At 41.9% G+C, this 22,218-nt stretch overlaps 1 protein-coding gene across 13 annotated transcripts in view; it reads right to left on the bottom strand.

Moving 5' to 3' along the window:
* Positions 1 to 22,218, bottom strand: part of sox6 (SRY-box transcription factor 6) — a 158,406-nt gene that overhangs the window by 94,819 nt on the left and 41,369 nt on the right. For 6 of the 13 annotated variants that reach the window (XM_057333222.1, XM_057333205.1, XM_057333265.1 and 3 more), the window contains 2 exons: positions 6,823 to 7,069; positions 3,727 to 3,937 (listed from right to left, as the gene is read on the bottom strand). In XM_057333222.1, the coding sequence (XP_057189205.1) occupies positions 3,727 to 3,937; positions 6,823 to 7,069 (458 nt within the window). Of the gene's footprint in view, positions 1 to 3,726; positions 3,938 to 6,822; positions 7,070 to 12,874; positions 13,170 to 22,218 lie in introns of those variants that run through there. The other 7 variants (XM_057333230.1, XM_057333257.1, XM_057333278.1 and 4 more) reach the window with 6 other exon arrangements.

The raw sequence follows: 22,218 nt of genomic DNA, 5'->3' as shown, positions 1-22,218 counted from the left end.
TGACTTTTGGACCATTGGTGCAACCATGAGATATGAAACAAAAGGAGATCATGAAAGGCAAGCATTTAAACCATTTTCGTAAGCCTGCCCCTGAGGTTACTGGCGCTTCTCTTGGCGCTGCAGCGGGTGTTACAGAAAATGAGCCCGACGAGGCTCGTGCTACGCTATACGCGGGGTCCACCTCCGTCACGATAGCGTCCCGGGGTCGCAATCGCGTTTGTCTGTTCGCAGACCTATATTATACTTTCTGCTGATAACTCACCCCCACTTTTAAAACCACTGCGTATTCTTGAATAAAATGAGCATATTTGTTATCATTAACATAACTGTAAGGGGATTGTTGGCATATTAAATTGTATCTAACTAGCCAACTTCACAAACGTTAGTTTGTGTGGCGAATCAATAATAAGGGAGAAAGGGAGAGATAACTTATAATACAATGTTCATAATTGTTTACGATGATAAGAGATGAGAACTCCTGGCCAGCCTTGTGAAAGTCAGGCTAGAGACACTGCCAGCGATCTATAAGCGCAACGGGTGCTTGATAAAACTGCACAAATGTTCATTGTTAATTATTGTAGTTAACTATCAATGTCAAATATAGGCTCAACTTCCACTCATAAGTGTGACTCAGTGTGTGAAAACTAGGCTAAAAATCTAGCAATTATTGATGAGCATCATAGTTTGATTTGAACCATTTATACAATTTGGTCTTAGGTCAGTCAAAATCAAACTAAATTAAAATCTAAAGATTATACTTTCACAGGAAATTCTTTAGATTATGTTGGTTGCCCTGCTGAAAAAAATAAAGCTAACGCTAAATGTAACTCTTAACTGACTGAGTTAGACAGTGATTAACAAAACCAGCAAGTCCCCCCAGCTTTCATTGGCTATTGAAATCTTGCTTTCAATAAATCTTTCAGAATGCTCTTGATTACATATAGTTGCGAATTACGCATTAGTGAGTGTGGTGGCGCTCATGGGTTGTCGATCTGAGATGGGTGAGCAGGCTGGGGGGATCAGAGTATACTCACTACAAAAAACTAAACTACAACATTGGGTATAGGAGATGTTAAAAATTAGTTTGGGGCAAAGCAAAGTAAACCACAGTAAGGGCCACAGTGTTCCCTTAATAACAGAGCTGCAATATTTTTAGCTCATCTATTCTTTGTCTCGCATAACATAATGACCTGCTTTGTCGTTACAACAACACATGACTGCCTCAATTGCTAATGGAGTCACGCACGGGGTTAATCCTGATTTTTAAGGTTCTGCTGGCTTGAAGATCCCACCAAACTCAGAGATCCTCAAGAAGGCAGAGCCTCTCAATTCCAACAAGTTTAATGCAAACATACTGAACTCTGAACGCTGCTGGTCTCACTTGAGCCCAGGAACTAATTTCTCGGCAACGAGGGGGTTTGTGGTGTGAGACACGGAGGCATGAGGTCGACTCTATCTCCATTATTAAGGGCAGATTAATACAGCTGTACACTAGATGTGAAGCACCCTCTCCTGTCTGCACTAACACTAAACATACGGGTCTTCAGGATTATGAGCTGCACTTGACCATTTAAATTACTGCAAGAACCGGCCATACCAGCTGGGGCTCATTAGCATAGCACCCTAACCTGAGAGGGCCGAGAGTGCAGGCTCTCCTGTTTTTGCCAAGTGGTTGATGTCGTTAGGGCAACATCATGTTGACCCTGGGACAACATTTAAATCAACCAATCAGATTTCAGAAATAAATTTACAGTTTATTTTAAAATTAATCTTCCAACCAGGATTAGATGCTTCTAGACCATTGTTTCTCACTTATCATTTCCCTCTGATTTTAGGGGTAAGTTATGGTTAGGGATGGGGTTTGGTGTGGGTTTAGGTTTTATTTATAAAAATGTTGTCCTTAGGTCAACAAAATATGTTGCCCTGAGGACATCAACCACTTGACAAAATCAGGTCGAGGTCTGGACACGGCCCACCAGGAACAACAGTAGGAACCTATAAGGGTATGACTTGTCCTTCACACTATCTCTGGATAGTTTCCATTTAAAATTGTTTTAAAGCTTTTAAATTAATTATTAGAAAACTAGTTTTTCTTTGATAATATTCTAAATATAAAGCAATAAATAATCAAATAAGATATACTTTTCATACATTTATGGCATTGACTGGAATACTGAAAATATTGTTATTAGTATGTTTCTTTTTTATTAAATACTTTAAAATAAAAATTCTAAACAAAATGACTACATTTTAAAATATTCCATTATTGTGATAAATTACCGTTATTAAAATTACTCATACCGCAAAATAAGATTTTTATCATTACGTGCACCCCAAGATACAGTTATAGCAAGCCACTTTAGATCCTATTTACAAAACTGCATTTTGTTTAATATGATACCTTAATTGATAGACAGGCAAATTATAGGTGGAAATATTTTTAGAGAAAAAAAATAGATAGATAAATAGAAATTTAGATCGCTGTTAAATTATTTCATTGCACAGACTCAAAATGAAGGCCCTTTATGATAATGGATGGCCTGACATCATTTTCTATATCAATTATGAATAACAAGTCTATGTATGACTGACAGCCCCTCACTCACATTTATTTAATTTATCCTGTTTTCTTATTCAAAATATTTATCTAACCCTTTGCAGTAGTGAAATAGACTATAAACAAACACGGTTAAATTAATATGAAGACCTTCACAGAGAGAGGAGAGGTGGATAAACTATGTGAGAAAAAATACTTTTAACTAAATTATGAACTAATTTATTCCTCTGATCAAGTGTTCAGGCTAAGAGCTTCCCGGATGTTTAAATGAGACTAGCATCTCCCTAAGGAGCAATTCTGTCTGAGCGTGTGTATGTGTGTGTGTGTGTGTGTGTGTGATATTTGATTGTATAGGTTTTTACTTTACACTAATTACGAGGCGAGGAAATGTTTTAGCAGCTCTTTCCAGTATTTGTTTTCTGTCGCTTTCCCTGAGGATTGTCTCTTCACTGCGGAATGGTATTCATCAAACTATTAATTAATATTACTTAAAAAAAGAATGAACTGAAAATTTTCCTTTTATTCATATCTTTCCCAAGAAGCTTTAACTGCATTACATATATAATATATCTTTTTTCTTTAAATAATACAATTCTGACACCACACATATGCATTTTATAAAGAATTAATATCATAAAAAGTTAATTGCCAAATCCTTGGACTGTTCTGGGCTCTAAACACTTAGGTCTTTTTGGCGCTATTTGAGTTGGTCTGTAGATGAATCTCGCGGCATGAATGCTGTCGTCTGTGCTGAAGAATAAAAAGGTAATGTTCCTGGCGTCAGGTCGTGGCGTGTGTTTTATGGTCTGAGAGTTTGGTTTGGCACGGCCCAGAGACCACACTTAAGCTGAGGGGTAGTGCCACCCACTCTTTGTCACACTGGACCCGGTTCAGAACAAACTGGAAACATACTGAAGCCACGTCAGTCCTCCCAGGTTAAATGACTGTGTGTGTGCGTGCGTGCAAAGTAGGAGAAGAGAGATGGATTATGTAGAATGCAAAAGAATACAGAGTCATACAGAAAGAGCCAGAAATGGTGAGAGGATGAAAAGACGAGAAAAACAGAGCAACTGAGGAGATCAATTCAGGCTTAGTAGCCGAAACTAGGAACAGAAAAACATTTAGGACATTTGTGCATGTACCGTTACAAACACACTAAAAATGTATACCGTCTTGTTCTGTCTTTGTCATCTCCTCTAGTTTCTTCTGCTTCAGTGTGTCCACCACATCGGCCAGGCTTCCTTTGCGACGCTCTGGCGTTCCGAAGGCTGAGCTGCTCAGCAGGTCGCCGCGCTCCCTGGCCCCCTCCTCTGGCTTGTGTGGAGAGGTAGAGTTATTCCGGAAGGAGTACAAGGAACATACTTTATTGCTGTCCGATTCCTGCAGGAAAACAAAATGGATTTGTATTGTACCACGTGTCAAAAAAATCACTAAACAGTACTCAGAATTTCTACTTAGCCAAAAGCAAATTAAGGAAATTCGGACAGCAATGTGGTTCAAAAAGCTTAAAAAAAAACACATGTTATACTGTATATATTTCTTTTAAATAATGGTCAACAAGTAGTCAACAAGCTAACTTCTGGTTGATGATGGAAGTTATTCTAATCTACTTGCTAGATCAGCACCACAATCTTTCAACAAACAAGTTAAATCATTAAATCTTCACAGGAGTAAATGAACAGTTTTTTAACAGGTTAGAAGTGCATGTTGGAGCTGGAATAGTGCTGTGAAATTTGTTAGTTCTCTAACTGTTTCTCACTGAACCCTTAGGGCCGTCATAAATCTGGGCCCTGTCTCTAACTGCTGTTGTTTTGTGGTCCCACCTGTGTGTGGTTTAGTGGTTAACTGGGCTTCTGTCTGCAGCTGATAGTTCAGTGTTCCCTGAGCACTTACGCAGAGAGGGATAAGCAATCTGTTTGTCTGATCCTAACACGCTGTCCACGTAACTCCACACAGTACGGAGAGAATGTAAAAATTCAATGCTAGTGTATTGTTTCAATGAGTGAGAACTTCTGCAGATTGAAAAGTCGATGCGTAAACTACAGCTGAACTTAAAACTCTTTACAGGCAAAAACCTAATAAAACACAGCTGCATTCGCGATGAGTCTTGACAGAGACAAGAGTTTGGAAGGAGGATAAGGGTGCAAGCGTGCTACATCTCTTAATCATTTGGAGGAAAAGAGACTGGTATTTATGCAGTCTGATTATGTGCTGCTGAAATTGACCCAATAGAAATTTCAAGAAAAAAGATTTCTTTAAAATCTCCTGAGCAAATGACTTTGCTTAGCTTTCGATTTTTACTGAACGCGTCAAAGAAATTATTTTTAAAGAAATCTTTACAATGTTATAAACTTGGTTCAGATTTGCAAAAATATCAAATCTATCTACCAAATATATACATTCAATTTTATGGCTTAATATTACAAATTTGATTGATTTTTATTTATAAAAATACCTGTATGAAAAGAAGACAAAAGCATGCACATCAACCTTGAGTCGGTGCTCGACCAAAAAACTAATAACAAATTGCATATAAAGTCGGCACACCAAAGCTACAAAAATATAAAAAATGTATTCATAAAAAAGACTTTTGTTAAAAAGACTTTTGCATGGTGCGTGACGTTTCGAGCACACAGGCTCTTCATCAGACGATTTATATTGTTGATATTTTTGGAGCTTTGGTGTGCCGACTTTATATATAATTTTTTTTAAATAACTGTATAAAACAAGCATTAATAAAACATAACATTTGAGCTTTGAAATGTTATTTGCACAGACTGTACAAGCTAAACATGTACATAAAATTAAAATAACAACAATCTTAGTATATTACTGCCCACCTCCAAAACACAACAAATAAAGTGCATACTGTAAGAGTCTGGCATTCTACATAAAAAAAATAAAAGAGAGACTTACAACATTACGAAAAATAAATTAAACAGTATTCTCTTCTCATGCAATAAAATCTCTTGACCATCATATCCAAAAAATCACATCCAACCAAAGGCAGTGCAGCATTCTCTGAAACGCTTTTCTAAATACACCAATCACAAGTGCTCTCTGTTATCTAATTACCAAACTGGAGCAATACGGAGGGCCTTAGAATTTACATGTGAGGAACACAACCAGAAGGACAATGGGAGCACAGGACAATAAAAAGATAATGAATCCTGGCCCCTCTAGGACACCACTATGATGAGTTACATTAACTCCCTCTGAAATGTTTTTTCAAAGCCACCTGTCTGAGTCTACTGCACACAAGTGGCCACACTATTGACTGCTTTTTCTGTCGCTCTCCTAAAGCAAATTTTAAACATTCAAATGGAATCTGAAGCAAATTTGCTGAAAAACATACAGTGAACAGTGAATGCATTCTTTCCCCCGTGACAGAATTTGGTGGCTTTGCCCGTGAGGGTTTCCATACTAGTTCTGTCAGTGTCCTTGTTCTGGCTAATTAAAGTGGGGTCGGTGTCTGGAGTCCAGACCTCGGGCCTGTCGTTGTCACCTAACTCTGGGCCAACAACAAGGGAGGGAGGGTTAATAGAGAATTCCCTTTTACAAGCACTGAACAATAAGTGACTGTCAGCCCAGCGTTTGGGCCCTATGCCTCATGGTCTGTCGAGACCACCGCTAAGTCGTGGGAGAAAGGGTGAATGGGGTTGTTCCCACTCCCGCTCATACATTCTCATTGTGTCTCTATTTATAGATTCATAAAATTGCTCTGACGTGAAATGAAATTCAATACGTTGTTCTTCTGCACTTTTACAGTGTGAGGGATCTCCAGGCACTTGTAGGGGCTTAGACTTCAAAGCCAAGAGCTTGGCAAAAGGCAAAGTCTTAAGTCTTCATTCAAATGTGTTCCAGAGAGGCCCGCTCTGTTCTGGTCGTGTCCTTGGGATGTGTATTCTCCCAAGCAGGAGTGCTTGTGTGTGTGTTTTAAAAAGAACACACAGTGGCATACGTCTGGAGTTTAACTCGCTTGTAATGTCACGACAGGACTGTTGTGTTAATGTCGTAAGACTGTGATGTGTGTGAAGCATCACCGTCGGAAAATATTTGCAGACCGTCAGAGTTCTAGACAAATCATCTAGACTAGACAGCTGTCATTTTCTGAAACCTGCCAAGTGTCTTTTATAATGCAATCTTTCATCTACAACTCATTGAAGGGTAAAAAACCGACACGTACCCTGTGTTAGCACACGCAAATGAGCCATGAAAAGCTAAATGAGCACATCACCGGCAGCTATACTGTGCACAGCTCTCACCATGCGCTGCTGGGCCGACATCAGGCTGTCCCAGTCGGATTCGGGCGGCACGCTGCTGCTGATTGGCTGGAGCTCCTCCAGGGGAGGTTTGTTGTGGAGCAGATTGTGCAGGGGCAGCTGAGGAGCGGCCAGCGACTCGGAGTTCTCCTCCTTTTCCCAGGACATGCGCTCCTGATTCACTCCATCCTCTCCACCGTCAGGGGTCGAGGTGAATGGAGAGGTGGCTTGCTTGGAAGACATAATTCTGCTGAAAGAAAAGAATAAAAAATATGTGTCACAAGATGGATTCAAGCAGGTGTTGCGGCAACACATCAATATCACTCCAGGCCTGGAGAAAAAGTGGCAAAGGGCTTTGATATCTCAAGACAGGAAGTGCTGGAGCTCAGTTAAAGAGCCCTAATGTTTAATTTCCTCTGTATCACCAGCGCATTTAAGTTCACTCGCACCAGACTCGGCTCTCACATCACAAATATATGAACTTGGCTGCCGTTCTGAGCCTCCGCGCCCCATCCAAACCCAGGATTGGACAGGTATCAGAGCAGGGGAGATCCTATCAATGGCTCTGTGCTAGGCTCTTCCTCGGCGCAGGAGAAACGGCAAGCACTGGGGTCCCTCTTAATCCTTTGTTTAATGTAAATGGACGTGCTGAGCTACGTCTGGAGAGCTGCCTGAGGCCCGATCCCCCGCCCCGAGCCTGATTACCGCGCTAAGAGGGTTACCACACCATGTAACGCTCTCTTATTAAAGCGCTTACCCTGCCACCAACCACAAAAAGAGCTGTGACGTTCAGACGCTAACATTTAACGGGATTTCAATCATTACATTCGTATTAAGTCCATAAATGCCCAAATGTGCCATTTTCCTTCATTTTGTCAGATTTGTGTGTAATCGTTCTGTTCTGCTTTTGCAATTGTAAGGATTCATTGGAATAGATTAGTATTGTGGCTGAAGGGAAGTGACTTTGCAAGAATTTATTGCGAAGTTCCATTCCACGCTCACCAATGAGTAAATTGACATTTTAGAGCTGAAGCTTTTTTCCAGTAAAATAAACTTGATTAAAAAAGTGGATAAGATTCAAACCAGGACGTAAAAAACAAATCTGTCAGAGTAATTATAAGCAAACACAACATGGCAAACAGAAATTACATAAGTGCATAAAACCGGCCTGGACAAACATATAGAAACAGGTCACGTGTGGTTTTATAAAATATCTGGCTAATGTATTTAAGATTAGTTTACTACTTCAATTTAACCAACATAATGTGTCTACCAACACTCATTTACTCATTAAAGGGATAGTACACCCAAAAATAAAAGTTCTGCCATCATTTATTCACCATCTTATCATTCAAAAACTGTATGTGAATCTTTCTTCTGTGAAACACAAAAATAATCCAATGCCATACAATGGAAGTCAATGGTGGTCGACGTTGTTTGGTTACCAACAATCTTCAAAATATCTCCTTTTGTGTTCTGCAGAAGAAAGAAAGGCTTTAATGACATGAGGGTGCTGAGAGATGAAAGAATTAATTACTATAACTAATCAACTGGCCTTTGCATTGTCTGCTCTGAGAAAGTTATCCAGACCTGACACTCAGCAATTGAAATATTATGAATGATCATAGAGCATACGGGTCTGAAGTGACCATGGAGTCTTCAAGAGACCATGGCAGAAATACTGCAGCAGAGGAAGCCAAAACACAGCTGCTAGCCGCATTAGCGTGGACAAAGGGCATTCTAGGTCAAGGGCTGCAGGTGAGCTAATGTCCTTCCGCCGCCCACTGACACTGCTGGGAGATGTGAGAGAGGCAGGCTGGGTAATGAAGGCAGCCCAAGGTGCCTCCAGAACTCCATCTCCCAACCCTGCCAAGTTTTCCAGCATGGGGCTCATCGTGGGACGAAAACAAATTTGACACCGGGAGAGATTATTTTAACACCAAACTGTGAGTTAATCTGTTCACGTGCACGCGGCAGCCGTGCACTCGGGCGCATGAGGGATGTGTGGCTTGCAACGGGCTGTCAGGCCCAATTGCTCTCCGGCCCTTTAAAGTATGACTGCTTCATTTGAAGACGTGCCATCAATTTGCACACATGGCTGAGCACTTAAACCAGCTTACACTCTCAATATGAATTGTTTAATGTAGTTCAGTAAGTGAGCTTGAAAGAAAAGCCTGAGTTGCCATATTGTCTCACACTTGTTGTAATCACGGTAATGGCCATTGATATAGCACGGCTATTTTACGATGCTAACTAAAAAAATAAAACACCCAGATCCATGAAAGATCAGTTCTGAGGCCAAACCAGAAACGGACAATGGAAGTCAATGGAAGTTAATCAAGCAGGCTACCGCAGCTGTGCAAACACGCTAAATCTGTTAGTTAGCGCTGGGGAAGGCACCGGAGACCTAGACCGCTCCTCGCCCCTATTTTCTTTAGCAAGACCGAGCCCTCAATTTTAATCAGCCAATAAATTGTTTCCTGTAATTATATCAAACAGAAAGCAATCTCTGAAATTGTAGAGCGTTAATTGAAAATCAAAATCAAGAGCAAAGTTCAGGGAGAGCGGAACGACGCTCGGAAGGGGCACGAGGGCCGAGGCAGGAGGAGGAGGACGTTCACTCCGAACATGAGAGAGATCTGTGATTCTGCTACTATTTTTTATTCATAGATCCAAAGAGCCGGAGCTTCCAGCACAACAACCCCCACCCCACCTTTATCTTCAATGGAGTGCAAGTGAAACAAAGCACTTCTTTTGTATTACATAGTAAATCAAGTGGTATTATTTTACCTCTAAAATATTCAGTCTCCCAGGCCTTCCCCTCTAGTCTCCAGCCATCAGTCAAACTGCTGAGGCATGAGAGCGAGAGGCTGACTCCATCCTCTTGTAACATGTGTCTACAGCAATTTTATTCGAAAACGCAACAGATCTGAGCCAGGGCCCCGTAACAGTATTTGTCAGCTGGAGTTAATAATTCATTAGGAGAGCTCGGAGGGCGTCTTAGCTTGTGTGCACAGCCAGCATAGAGTGCAGAGACTTGGGAATGGGTTCATGGGTTTTACACTGTTCCCCACAACCATAACAATCCCCCCTCCCAACGCCAGGCCCCTCGGCACGTCCACCCGGCTAATCGGCACCCACAGCTCCAGCGACACTGGAAAATACAACAATGTGGACGTCATTTAGATGGAATACATTAAAGAGGGCTGCTCCTAGATAGGGTTTCCTAAAACACACTCCAAAATCATTTAATTCCTCCCTACAAGCCATAAAACAAGAAACTGTTGCAGTTCTATGTGGTCTGTGACATAGGAGGAGCTGCTGAACGTGTAAAATAGCTCCGCCGCGAGATACGGCGTCATATTTCATCAAATTAAATTCACTTTACATTGCGATCCGTCAGGCGCTTTACATAAAAAGAAACGCCCGCGATAGAGTCCTGTGAGCCACCGTAGCGCTTCCTTTTATTCTTATTAATAATTCAATCGGTTTCTCCAGTAAATAAGTCTGATCCGTTGCCCTTTGTGCATATTAAGCAGAGAATATATCAACTAACCAAGAGTGGCCTCATATGAATTCCTGTCAGTCCTCTACAGCTCAGGCCTGATTACACAATAACAATGGACAGCTAACAAACCAAACCAATCAATAAGTGTATGGCAGCACAGCTTGCCTTTTCCCAGTCAGTCAGTCAGTCAGAGAGAGAGCGGGTAGAGAAAGGCCCCATATATAGCTGACAATATTGCAATACGTTTATGAGGATTAGGAGTTAAGTTCTCGCCGCGAGTTCTCATGTAGCCCGGAATGCTTCGACTCATGAATTGTTGCCACTGCTAATGTTTCATCACGCACAGACTCCTATTTAATTGCTTAGTGCCATCACAAGATGTTAACCCACCCACTCGCACAAACACACACACAAAACACCCAGCGCTGGTGTTCCTTAGGGGGTCTCATGACCGGGGGCCATGTGTCTTGGGATATCCACTTTCGCCCCTTCTCAATCTTTAGAAGCCCCCCGCTCCTCTGTCTCTGCCATGTCTTTCTGTTGCCCTTTTATAGACAATGGTGATAAGTAACTCCTGAGCTATGGTGTCACTCCTGCCCCAACCCACTGTCACCCCACACTCCCCCCACAAAAAAACCACAGGCACAGCAGACCCCCTAAATCACCAGTCACTACTGAAAGGAAATATTAGAAGGCCAGTTTGCTCTCCAGCACCGCCACCCAGACCTATATGAAGAGAAATAATCAAATAAAAGAGAGGAAAACAAGGGGACCATTGTTAAAGCAGCTAACTATGGGTGAGCTGAAAATGGCGAAAGCTGCTTTATGACAGGGCTTCAAGTTTCCACGGGGAACGGCACACACACACGCCTGAGCACACACGTGTGCGCTCACGCAAACTCGCAGGCTTTTAAATATAATAAGAGGCTAGAGGTAAGTCAAAACGATAAAAGTTGCAGTACCGTAAAACTCTCAAAGAGTTAAAGAACATAATTAAAAGAGGTTGCTATTAAAAATGTTGGGATTTATGAGAATAAATGAGAGTTTAGAAAATCTGAAACAACACACCTAAATCCCTCCAAGTGTAGCTAGAAAAAATACATACCAAATAAGAAAAATAAGAAAAACAAGTAATTACTGTATGTATTGTGTGGTATTCCTGAGGAGAGTAAATGTGTCAAAGCATAATAATAACATGTGTTAACAAAATGAGCAAACAACAGCAACAAAATCCCAACAATTGTAAAACAAGTGAACAAAAAAAAAGATCTTCAGATTACACTTCAACAGTAAAGATTGATGATTTACTTTATGTTCAGTACTTTTTTTTACAACAGCACCTGCTGCAGTCAAAATGGTCAGCAAGCATTCAATTACTAACGCAGACCTAATTCATACTAAGCAAACAACAGTGTGTTACTAAAACGGAATACTCCATTCATCAGTACTAAACACAACAGCACTGATTTCTGTCAATATTCCCTCCGATATGAACACGTGTCCTACGGAGAGTGTAAAACGGATGAGCCGACTGTATGTCTGACTGTAAATCACACAGATGACAAAGCACAGATTCTCATGGTCCTCACCTCCTACACTAATCAACCCTCTGTTAACTGTGAAACCTGGGCTGGAAAATTATCATCCCGCTGTAGCTGTTAGCACCTTCGAATTATCACCTTCCATTGTGCTTGTGCAGCCTAACCATGCATGAACTCAGATGGGTTAGAAGGTAAGAACGTCCTCTCTCTGACCCAGTGAGCAGGAAGTGCTGCTCGACAAGACGATCAGAAAGCTGTTACTTATTTTATCTGCTCTGTACTGCACTTCAGATTGAAACTTCAGATAAACCCACAGGACATCCATTAACAGAAGCGACTTCCTAATGAACAGCACAGGCAGAAAATTAACAGACATTTTTTATAAGATATTCTTCCTCTACAGCTATTACTGACATATGAGTTGTTGTTGTTGTTGTTATGAGTATTTTTAGTTGACATTACTGAGTTATTTAAACAAGTTAGTATTCATTTTGTTAACAATAACAAAAACAATTCTATTAAAAATAGTATAAATTAAAATGCTTGTATTATTTAAATAGCATAATAAAAATGTTGAAATATATATTTTTAATTGTCATTAGCTGCCACAACCAAATAGAAGACATTTAATATTCAGAGAAATACTTGCACTCCGAGTTGCCTGAAAGAATTCAAATACACAAATATTTTGTTAAATTGTACTTCACAAATGTTTACCGTCAGGGATCAAGTTAAAACAGTTTTTTCTCTTCACACATCTGTAGCTCAGTTCACAATTTAACACATGGAATAGAACTTTTAATGGAGAAAACCAAGCAGAAAGTGTATTTTAAAAACCAAAGATTGCATTATTCTGCATAAAAAATTCAGAGAATTAAGAAATTATTTCTAAGTTGAATAGATGGTCAATTAAAATGGAATAATAGCTAATGTCCCTCTCACTGTCCTCAACGTGAGTGAGAGATAAGCGTGTGAATGTGTGTGTATCAGGTCAGTTTACACTCACATACTGTCCCTCTGTGATCTCCTGTGTTCCTCACACATCACTTCTGAGCTGGATGGCATCACGCTTCCCAAAATCGTTCCTCAATTTCTCATACACACACAAACGCACAACCAAAAGCTTGCGCACAGACACATCCACCGCGCCGAACGCAGTCGCCCACACACGCCACATACAGACACACAGAACTGCGCGACCGGCGGAGCAGCTGTTAAGCTCCTCCGCTCACACACGCCGTCTCGCTCCTGCACGCGTCTCCTTTTGGTCCCCGTGCAGCCGGAGAAATACTCAGACAGGAGAAACGCGGCTTGCTGTCTTTCTATCTCTCTCTGTGCAGAAGTTCGGGGCCCTACGTGATGCAGTTCCCAAAGTGCCTGGTGTCAATGCTGCAGTTTAGCAAAGTTTACAGCCAGTGAAGCCGTCAAGCAACCGTCAGCCTATTTGCTGAGCAACAGTGGAGCTTTGTGGTTTCCCTCACAGTTGACAGTAAGTTATGAGCCCTTTGTGAGCGCAGGGGAAGGAAAACAGAGATCGGAATTTGGCAGGAAAATATAATACAGAATTCTCCTGTCTGTGGAACCTGAATTATTTTTTTCTATCTTTCGCTCTTTTGTGGAAACAATCAAGCATTGTTGGGGGAAAGAAAAGCAACTCTGACAGATGAAATATAGTGGGGGCCCCTTTTTGGAAAAACAGTAAACAAAGCACCATTCAAGGACAGGTCCTCTCTGTCATTTATAAAGATAGTTTTCTTCGGAGCCGTGGACTTTATAGCAAGAGTCAACAAATCAAGTGTAAAATCTCCCACAGTCAACAGCTACGAAGCGAGGGAGAGAGAGAGAGAGAGAATAGAGTGAAAATGCAAAGGAAAGATGGAGGAAGTGAGGGGGTCAGTTCTGCAGGTTTGCAACAAAATAGATATATTCAAAGAGATGCTCAAAAAGTGGGGGTTGGGTGGTGGGATTTTTTGTTAATGAAAGAAACAAGTGACGACAAAAAAAAACTTCTTTCCAAACTAGCCAAAAAAAGGGGACAATGGCTAATTATGAGGGAGTAATTTTGCCGCCAGAGGACTACAGAGAATGAATGGAGGCATGAAAGGCTGAGGGCTATTCAAGCCCGTGTCAGCGAGAACTGTGTGCTTACAGTCTTCAGTCTGGAGCTCATGAGGTCATCATTGGCACTCAGTGCCCAGAAAAACTTGGGCTGGTACAACTGCCGCTTGGACATCTGGAATGCCGGCACACAGTGCCCTGCTTTCTCCAGCCACTGTCCCCCAATTCCTTTCTTTTCCAAAAATAGGATGCTTTTTTACCAGTCGCTAGTCAACCAAATTGGAAAATTTGCAGCGTCTAATGAAAAGAAAAGCTGTTTTGTTCTCATCTCATAAATAGAATTTCTGTGGGGGAAGAAAACTAAGGGAATTACCTAGCTGCACTATTCCAGTTCATTAGTTATCCGCCTCTAATTGTTCTGGGAGTGTTTTTTTCATTCAATTCCTTGTCATGGACTTTTTTTTGAGGGGAGTGACCTAAACTGGCTTTATTTCGCATGCATGCTTCTTTCACTAATAGTGTCCTCCCTCCTCTAGGCAACAAAAAAGTGTTTTTTCCCACTGACATGAGATGTAACGGAGGAGAGGAAGTGAGAATCAGGGAAAACTCCATAAACGGGAAGGGATGAGTATTGCGAGAGAAACCACAATTTATGCAACACGTCACTTGGAAAATCTAAACGAGTCAGTTCGTTCGCTCCACCCAGATGAGGCCATGTGAAGATGGCTGACGAATCACAAGGGTCAGCCAGGACACATCTCTGAGATCTATGATTAAGCCTTATTATGTTGGACCAAGTGACATTGATTGCCGATTTAAACCTCTGAAACTAATTCATTCGCCCCGTTCGACAGGAAGCAACAGTGTGTGGCCACGGTGACAGGTCGGGCAAAGGGGGCTGAATAAACCACCCCGCTAAACGAACGGCTGGCACTCATGTCTGTCAGGAGGTGGTTAGAAGTTCCCCACATGACTGACAGATAATACAAAAAAAGGACGAGTGCAGACGAGACGATGAGTGCGAGAGTCCGTCTATCGATCTGTGTAATTGCCGCGAAAATCTGGCTCAGGAAGTACATGAAGGGTCGGTGTTTTAGCAATGCTAAAAAGGAGGAACGCGAGGAAAAAAGCGGCAAAGTGAATATGAAACACGCTGAAGCACGGCCTAATAAAACCAGGAGCTGACAAGCATGGTTGAACAGAAAAATGTGCTGCAGATTTGTATCCAGGCCAGAAAGCAGGCACATTACTGGATTAGCCGCTGACTGATACAGAAAATGTCTCGCCCGTCCTGCTATTAAACCATGTGTCCAACCGCCGGCTTTTCAGCGCTCTGCGTAGTCACACGCTCCTGTTTCAGATAAAACAGCATGGTAGTGTCTTAAAAATGTTCTCAACAAACTGGAAAATTTTCGAAACGAAAAAAACCCTGTTTGGTCAAGGACGGGCGGCGTTATGAAGGTCTGCTCAGTTTGGTAACACAATACGTGTGGTAGCCGCAAGCGGTCAGAACCTAAGTGTAGTCATGTTGACTAACACCTTCGTCGGTGTATCACCCTCCGTCTCTCTTTTTTTCTCCTCGCTCTTTTCCTGGCAGAGGCAGGCGTATGCATCATGACGGGTTTTCAGAATGAAATCATTCAACTAAATTGCTTTCTTTTTAAAAACCCGCAAGTTTGAGACATGGGTGGTGTGTATCTGTCTCTGGCTGTCGTCCATCGCTTTTTGGTTCCCATGCAGGCCGACTTCAGCCTCTGTTGTGGTTTGCCGTCACCACAACCATCCCGCTCCATGCGGCCGGGACCGGTCTCCGCGACTGGCTCGGGCCCCTACTGAAATAATCGTGTAATCTCAACCCTGCTCCCCCAAAATCGCGTGGCCTGCCAGTAGCACAAAGAGGCCTTTTGTGTGCACGTATATGCGTGTGTTCTCAATACCGACCGTATGGATCATCATCACTGAATCAATCAAAAACACATTAAACAAACACACGTTCTGAGCTGAGGACTGAAGTCATTCAGCAGAGGGATTGTGGGAAGTGTGAATGAGCAAGGAGCATATTAACACCACTTTTGTTTGTCATGAAATGCACAGCGACCCGGAAAGCTAGCGTATTTATGACTGAGAGCACGGTGACGTGCGATTCGTTTTTAAGTTCACGAGATTAGAAAGATGAAAGAAAACTATAACTGTACAGAATTTTACTGTTTTATTTTACAGAATTTCCACGTATTTTGGAAATGCGGTGACAACAAAGCATGTGACAACAAAGAAGTGAATAACCCAGAAAAAAAAAGAAACTAGCATCCAGTATTTGGTAACATTGTATCTGGCATGGACAGTCTTAAATAAGCAAAGCAAACAGAGGGAAGGTAAACAGGTAGTGAAGGCCGGACAAATATTTGATAAGCGGATACGCATTGTGGCAGTGTAACGTGTGGCACGGTTCTTCCCGCTCCTGCTCCCCTTTATCTCTCCATCTCTCTCCCTCCAGTGTATGAGGTAGCAGATGTGCGTTTCACAGCCTGCCGAGTGTGCAACCAATCCGCAAACAATAGCTAGCCACCGACAAAGGTCATCTTTCGCAAGCCACCCGTTATCAGAGGCTAAAAAAACAGGCAGCACGCAGCCAGCCCATGCTCAGCCCACGTTGTCTGACATCGTGTGGCACCCCACGTCGGCGTGTGTTTTAACCTCTTCACTACAATGCTACTTGAGCCCTCTTAATAAGCCAATTACACAAGTTTAAGCCACCTCTTTGACCTCAAGTAAAGCTAACAGTGGGTGTAAACAAGTACAATCCTATTAACCTCGTAACATACACTGAAGCAGGCTGCAGCGGTTCAGGTGCTAAAGCCTCTCTGAATCTTAACTACAGGAGCAAGCAAGCTGAGCTTTGTGCTCCCAAATCGGGTCGTAAATTAATCCACACCAGTTATTAGAGCACTCGTCGGAACGGAGGCGATATTCAGATAGCCTGCATTAAGCCTTTCCACTTACGCACTTAAAAACAAACACGTCCTCTGTCATTACATTAATACACATTTAAAGCAGGAAACTCCAGAAATGAACACTAATTACAGTATTTAAATAGACCCCATAATCCGCCAGTTACAAAGAAACATAAAGAGCGCCTTTTCCCTCGCCGCTACAGCGGCTAAACAATTTAGCATTGTGCTTGATGAGCCTGTTTCATTAACTTCGGCGGCACTTAACTTTCTTAACTGTTCCTCTCATCATCACAGAGGGAAAAACAAACTTTGGGATTTATTTTTTATGAATTCAACTTCTAAGTGTTTCCTCTTCAAATCGAGAGCTGCATTATTCATACGAGTGCTGCATTTAAAGGCGACAAACAACGCGTTTTATGCAGCGTTATGAAAGCATAATGCTGCAGATGCTCCTTCTGTTTTGTTCTGATGTCACCTCGACAGCAAATGGAGACAGTTTTAGGGTAAATATTTAACAGTGGGCCATTTAGCCAGAGTTGTATGTGCGCTATTGTGTGCCAGAAGACGTTCCCACCAGGTGTCGTTTCTGAGGGGATGGTAAATAAGTCAGGTCCATTTCATTGACTGTATTATTTCAATCCAGTGTGATTGTGTCAGCCAGTTCAGCTCATTTGACTGTAATGGTGTAATGTAGAGGCGTGCACATACAGTATTCAAAGCTCTATAACCGCTTTTTGCTGTGAGGGGATGCCTCGGGTCGAGCTTCCTGGCTGTTTGTATTAGAAGTGTAGCAGACCAGGAACAAGAGTTACACATAAACAAATTAAAATCATAAATAAATCATAACATTTGAATTTTGGACTAACTATTCCTTCAACACAGCAGCTTCAGCTTTAGCTCCAGCAGCTTTGGCTTGGGGAAAAAAATGTAAACTTTGTGACTGACAAGTTAGGTAATTTAATGCTACCACTTCACTAGGCCAACTACTTTTAAGGCGCTGAGTATCTCTTTGCCAGTTAGTGGGCAGCTGTCTGTATCTTAGTCTCTGTGTAATGTGGTATGTCACATTATGAGCTCAGGAGTCAAGTGTAGATTACAGCACTCCGGAATCCTTGCTATTAAACTTTAGGGAGATCGGCTCAGCCCTCACGGGCGGACGGGAGGTGTGTTTATGTGGATGTGAGTGATTATGTAGTGGACCCAGAGGCCAAGGTTTAGTTGAGACAGGCAGACTTGACAAGCAACGATGTTTCAAGTGCTCCAAACTGAGTTTCTGCCCCCTGCCTTTGCCTTACCAACACCCATTCTAAGGGTTTGCATCATGGCTTGTGTAAGCAGGGTGGTCAGGGGAGCTAAATAGGGGAAATACCTCATACCGAGCAAAACTCCCCAAATTTGAGCATGTTTACAATGACGGCACTGGTCATAATGCTTGAAGAGATGACTGGCCACAGAGCCAGTTGAAAAACTCAATCCTATACTGTAAGACACTAAGGTGGGTCACACGGCAGAAACATGTCTGAATTGGGTCACTTTAAATAGAAACTTAAAGGGAACGTTCACCCAAAAATGAAAATTCTTCACTTCTATTGCACGGACACAAAACCAATGCAAGTCAATGGGTACCGCCGTTGCTCGGTTACCAACAATCTTCAAAATATCTTCTTTTGTGTTCTGCAGAAGAAAGAAAGTCATACAGGTTTGAAATGACAAGAGGGTGAGTAAATCATGACAGAATTTACATTTTTGGGTGAAGCGTACCTTTAAATAAAACAGACCTTCTTAGTACCAACTATTCGTTTAGGCAACCTATCACTTCAAATGTGCAGTTTTGCACATCCTTGTAACCCACACACACGCAGGACTAAAGTATTCACTCAAGCAATGAAACAAAGGCAGCGTAACGGGGCTGTGTAGGTCGTAATTGAGTTCGCCCTTTTCAAGCTTGCTATTATTTACAGCTAATGGCATCCACTGGCCCTCTCTCATTACTTGAGTGGGTCTTGAACGAGCCTCTTGTTTGATACAGTTAGAGTTAATGCACTATGAACAGATACACTGCTAGTCATCAGCGATCTGCATATTCAATAACTTCCGTAATTACAGGCGCAATTCATCAGATCCAATCTGATTGCAGAGGGGAAGAGAGAGGGAGAGCGAGAGAGAGAGGTTTGATTCCTGGAGGATACAAGCCTAATCACAAAACTAACATGATAATTGAAATCTAAATTGAAAGGGTTGGTGAGCCATGCACAACTGTGTCAAGGCAGAGAGTACGGAAGTACTTGAAAGCTGAGGAGAGGAATAAAAGATGCTGATGAAGGCAAAGAGAGGGAAATGGTTGGAAGGACCAGGGAGTCATTGCAGGGCAGTTCTCTTTAGCCTTATTGTGTTGGGTGCCATACGGGCCAATCATCAACCATTTGGAACGCCAATGTGTATTATTGCGAACCCAAAAACTGCATAGATGTCAAGGGAATGGAAAAAGAGCTTTCAGGAAATGTCCACTTTGAAAGACATTTACTAATGTAAGTGTACAAGTTGCTTTTGTCAGAAAAGAGCTAGCCACAAGTTTTTTGTTATAAAACTTTTTAGAGCTCCTTTTTGTAAGACTTTTCAAGCAAAAGCACAAATCAGATCTTTTATCACAACTGTTTGGTCTTGTCAAAAATGTGATTTCCTGTAGAGTAAAGTGTTTTGCTTATTTATTTTTTGGGAAAGATGCCAGCCAGTAATCTTAAACTACTGCATATATTGAGGGACTATCCACCTTTTTCTTGACGTCTCCATGGAGTGCGGCATTACCGCGAGTGACTTCCGTTTTGTATTGTTATGTTAGAGGACATTTCTGATAATGGTTAAAAATAAAGTTTCTCAAAGAATTTTGGTGGGAAAAGGCTGTAACAACAGCCACAGAAAGCTCAGAAAGAAAAAACGTCCTTGTCCCACCGACATTCATGTCGCGGTCCCCCCAGGACTTCTCCTCCTAGGTCCCCCGGAATTCCGCTCCCTCAAGCGCGCCCAGGGACTAGGACTGTTCCCCCCATAAGCCCTTGTCTGTCCCCACCCCCCCTCCCATGTTTATTGTTTTTGTTGAATCACCCCAACCCCTTTGTCTTGTTATCTTGTATGCCCCTGATTTTGTATACCATGTTTGTCTGGTTCTTGTCTATGTCTCAGTCTGTCATGTCTCGTTTGTCAACCCCTTGGTGAACACCTGGGGGTGTTCATTAAGGGGGGGGCTCTGTCACGGTCCTGCCCTCTTGTTTCTGAATTTCTAGTCGTGTGGCAAGATCGGGACAGAGCCCTTAGGTTTTATGTGAGAAAGCCATGAGTTTTTTACGTTTTTACATCTCATGTGCTTTCTCGTGTCTCGTCATTGGCCCCGCCCCTCTCGTTTCCAGTATTGCTTCCCTGCCGTGTCTAATGTTTCTCACCTGCCCTGTGTCATTATCCCTCATTTGTGTTCCCTTTAAAATGCCTCATGTTTCATTGTCCTGTGCGCTTCGTTGTGTTTGGTATGTTTTGTGTGACCCCTTGTTCCTGCATCTCAGTCTTGCCTTGTCCGTGAACCTGTTTATAAAAGTGAGTTGTTTTAGTCTTCCTTGGTTTCTGTTTTGCCCCATTGCGGGAAGTTTTTCTTTGTCTTTTAAAGCATTTTTGGTTATTGTGTTTGTACCCCATCGTGGGTTTTTATTTTGTTATTAAAGTCTGTTTTGTTTACCCCCTCCTTCTGTCTGCGCCTGGGTTCTGTCCGCCACCGATCGTGACAAAATACGACTTCACGTTGTGTCAATCACATTTACACACTGCCTCCGATATTTTCATCCGTCATAAAAAAAATTCGGACTGGGTTCGATTTTCTGCGTTTCTCGCATCCGTAGCAAGCATTTTGAAAGGTGTTTTGACAATTCAGAGACACCGTACAAACGAGCGCCAAATACGAGAAAACGCATACGAAAATTTCTGACTGTATGTGCAAAGACCTTTAAACACAAAAATGTCCCTTTTCATAATTCAGCTTAAAAATAAAGAAAGTATGAGAGGACCAAAAAAGGGAAAACATTCTGAAAAAGGCCAGTTAGGGGAAAAAAACACCTGCGTGTCTATGTGTTTTCTATGCTTAATCACATTACATTCAAACTAAATAATCTTATCAAAATTCCATTCAGATTTTCAGATGAGTCAAGCATCGTGCAAGCTTTACAAAGGATGACCTGTTAGTCCTGAACCAAACACAACTCAAGATATTCTCACAATTGTTCTTCGGGTGGGTGGAGGAGTTCATGATATGTTCTGATCATTTCCTTTCCTGTCCCTCTCTCAACCGTCGCCATGCAAAGCAGAGAGCTTTACAATCTCTTCCATCTGCTGGGGCTCCTCCTCAGCCCTCAATAACAGTTACTCAGTAATGCCAAATTCATTAACCTGTGCTGCTGTTACAGCAGCCCCAACCATAAATTAGGTTAATGTGAGCGGATATATTCCTCTGCTAATAGGGGATATAAAATGAAGAAGGGACACGGAGGGACAGACATTGTAGATCATAAACATATTGTCCCTGACAAAACGCTCTAATGGCTCTTTGTTCACATTAAATGCATGACAAATGTTTTTTGAAGGACACTAACGTGTTGGAAAAAATGAATAATGACATTATCAATGATGTAAGTGCAAATGTATGAATGGTACACACTGGTAAAGACTCTTAATTTTAGCAATAACAAATAATTCACTGTCTGAATTAAATCACTTACTTTAATTTTAGTTGACACTTCAGAATATTTTTTCTGGATACAGAATTATGGACAATAATAAATATATAATGAGAAAAATGTTTTAATAGCTGGTCAAAGCCCTTGTTATCAGTGTACAAAGTGCCAGGAACAATCAGGGCAGTGCAGAAACATCTCTATCTCCAAATAAGCAGGTTTTGGCCGTATTGTCCCAGCTTGCTAAAACACACGCCTTCCCTCTGCTCTTCCTCTCTTTTCCCTCTCCTTTCAAGAAGTGTTGAGAAGAGCCAATCTGCGGGTTCCGAACAAACGTGACACACAATACAAACTGCTATTGTTGGGAAGGACATCAATCTTTGGATTACGAGGTGACCTCTTGTCTCTTCTGTCCTCCGCAGTCTTACCAAACAACTCTTACCAAAGAACCTATAGGCCCGAATTCCACTTTTGTTGTTAAAAGGGGTCCTGTCCTTTCACAGCGCTCACTCTTCGTTCCTATTTTCAATCCAAGGTGGTGCAGGAAGGCATTGTTCGTCTCGCAGATGGAAGCTGGAGTTACTACGGCAACAGCCCTAATCCCTCTTTTTACCACCTTTCTTTATATT

This window comes from Triplophysa rosa, linkage group LG1 (assembly GCF_024868665.1).
Source record: "Triplophysa rosa linkage group LG1, Trosa_1v2, whole genome shotgun sequence".
NCBI classification, from domain to species: domain Eukaryota; kingdom Metazoa; phylum Chordata; class Actinopteri; order Cypriniformes; family Nemacheilidae; genus Triplophysa; species Triplophysa rosa.
This window is presented reverse-complemented; position numbering and strand designations above follow the sequence as displayed.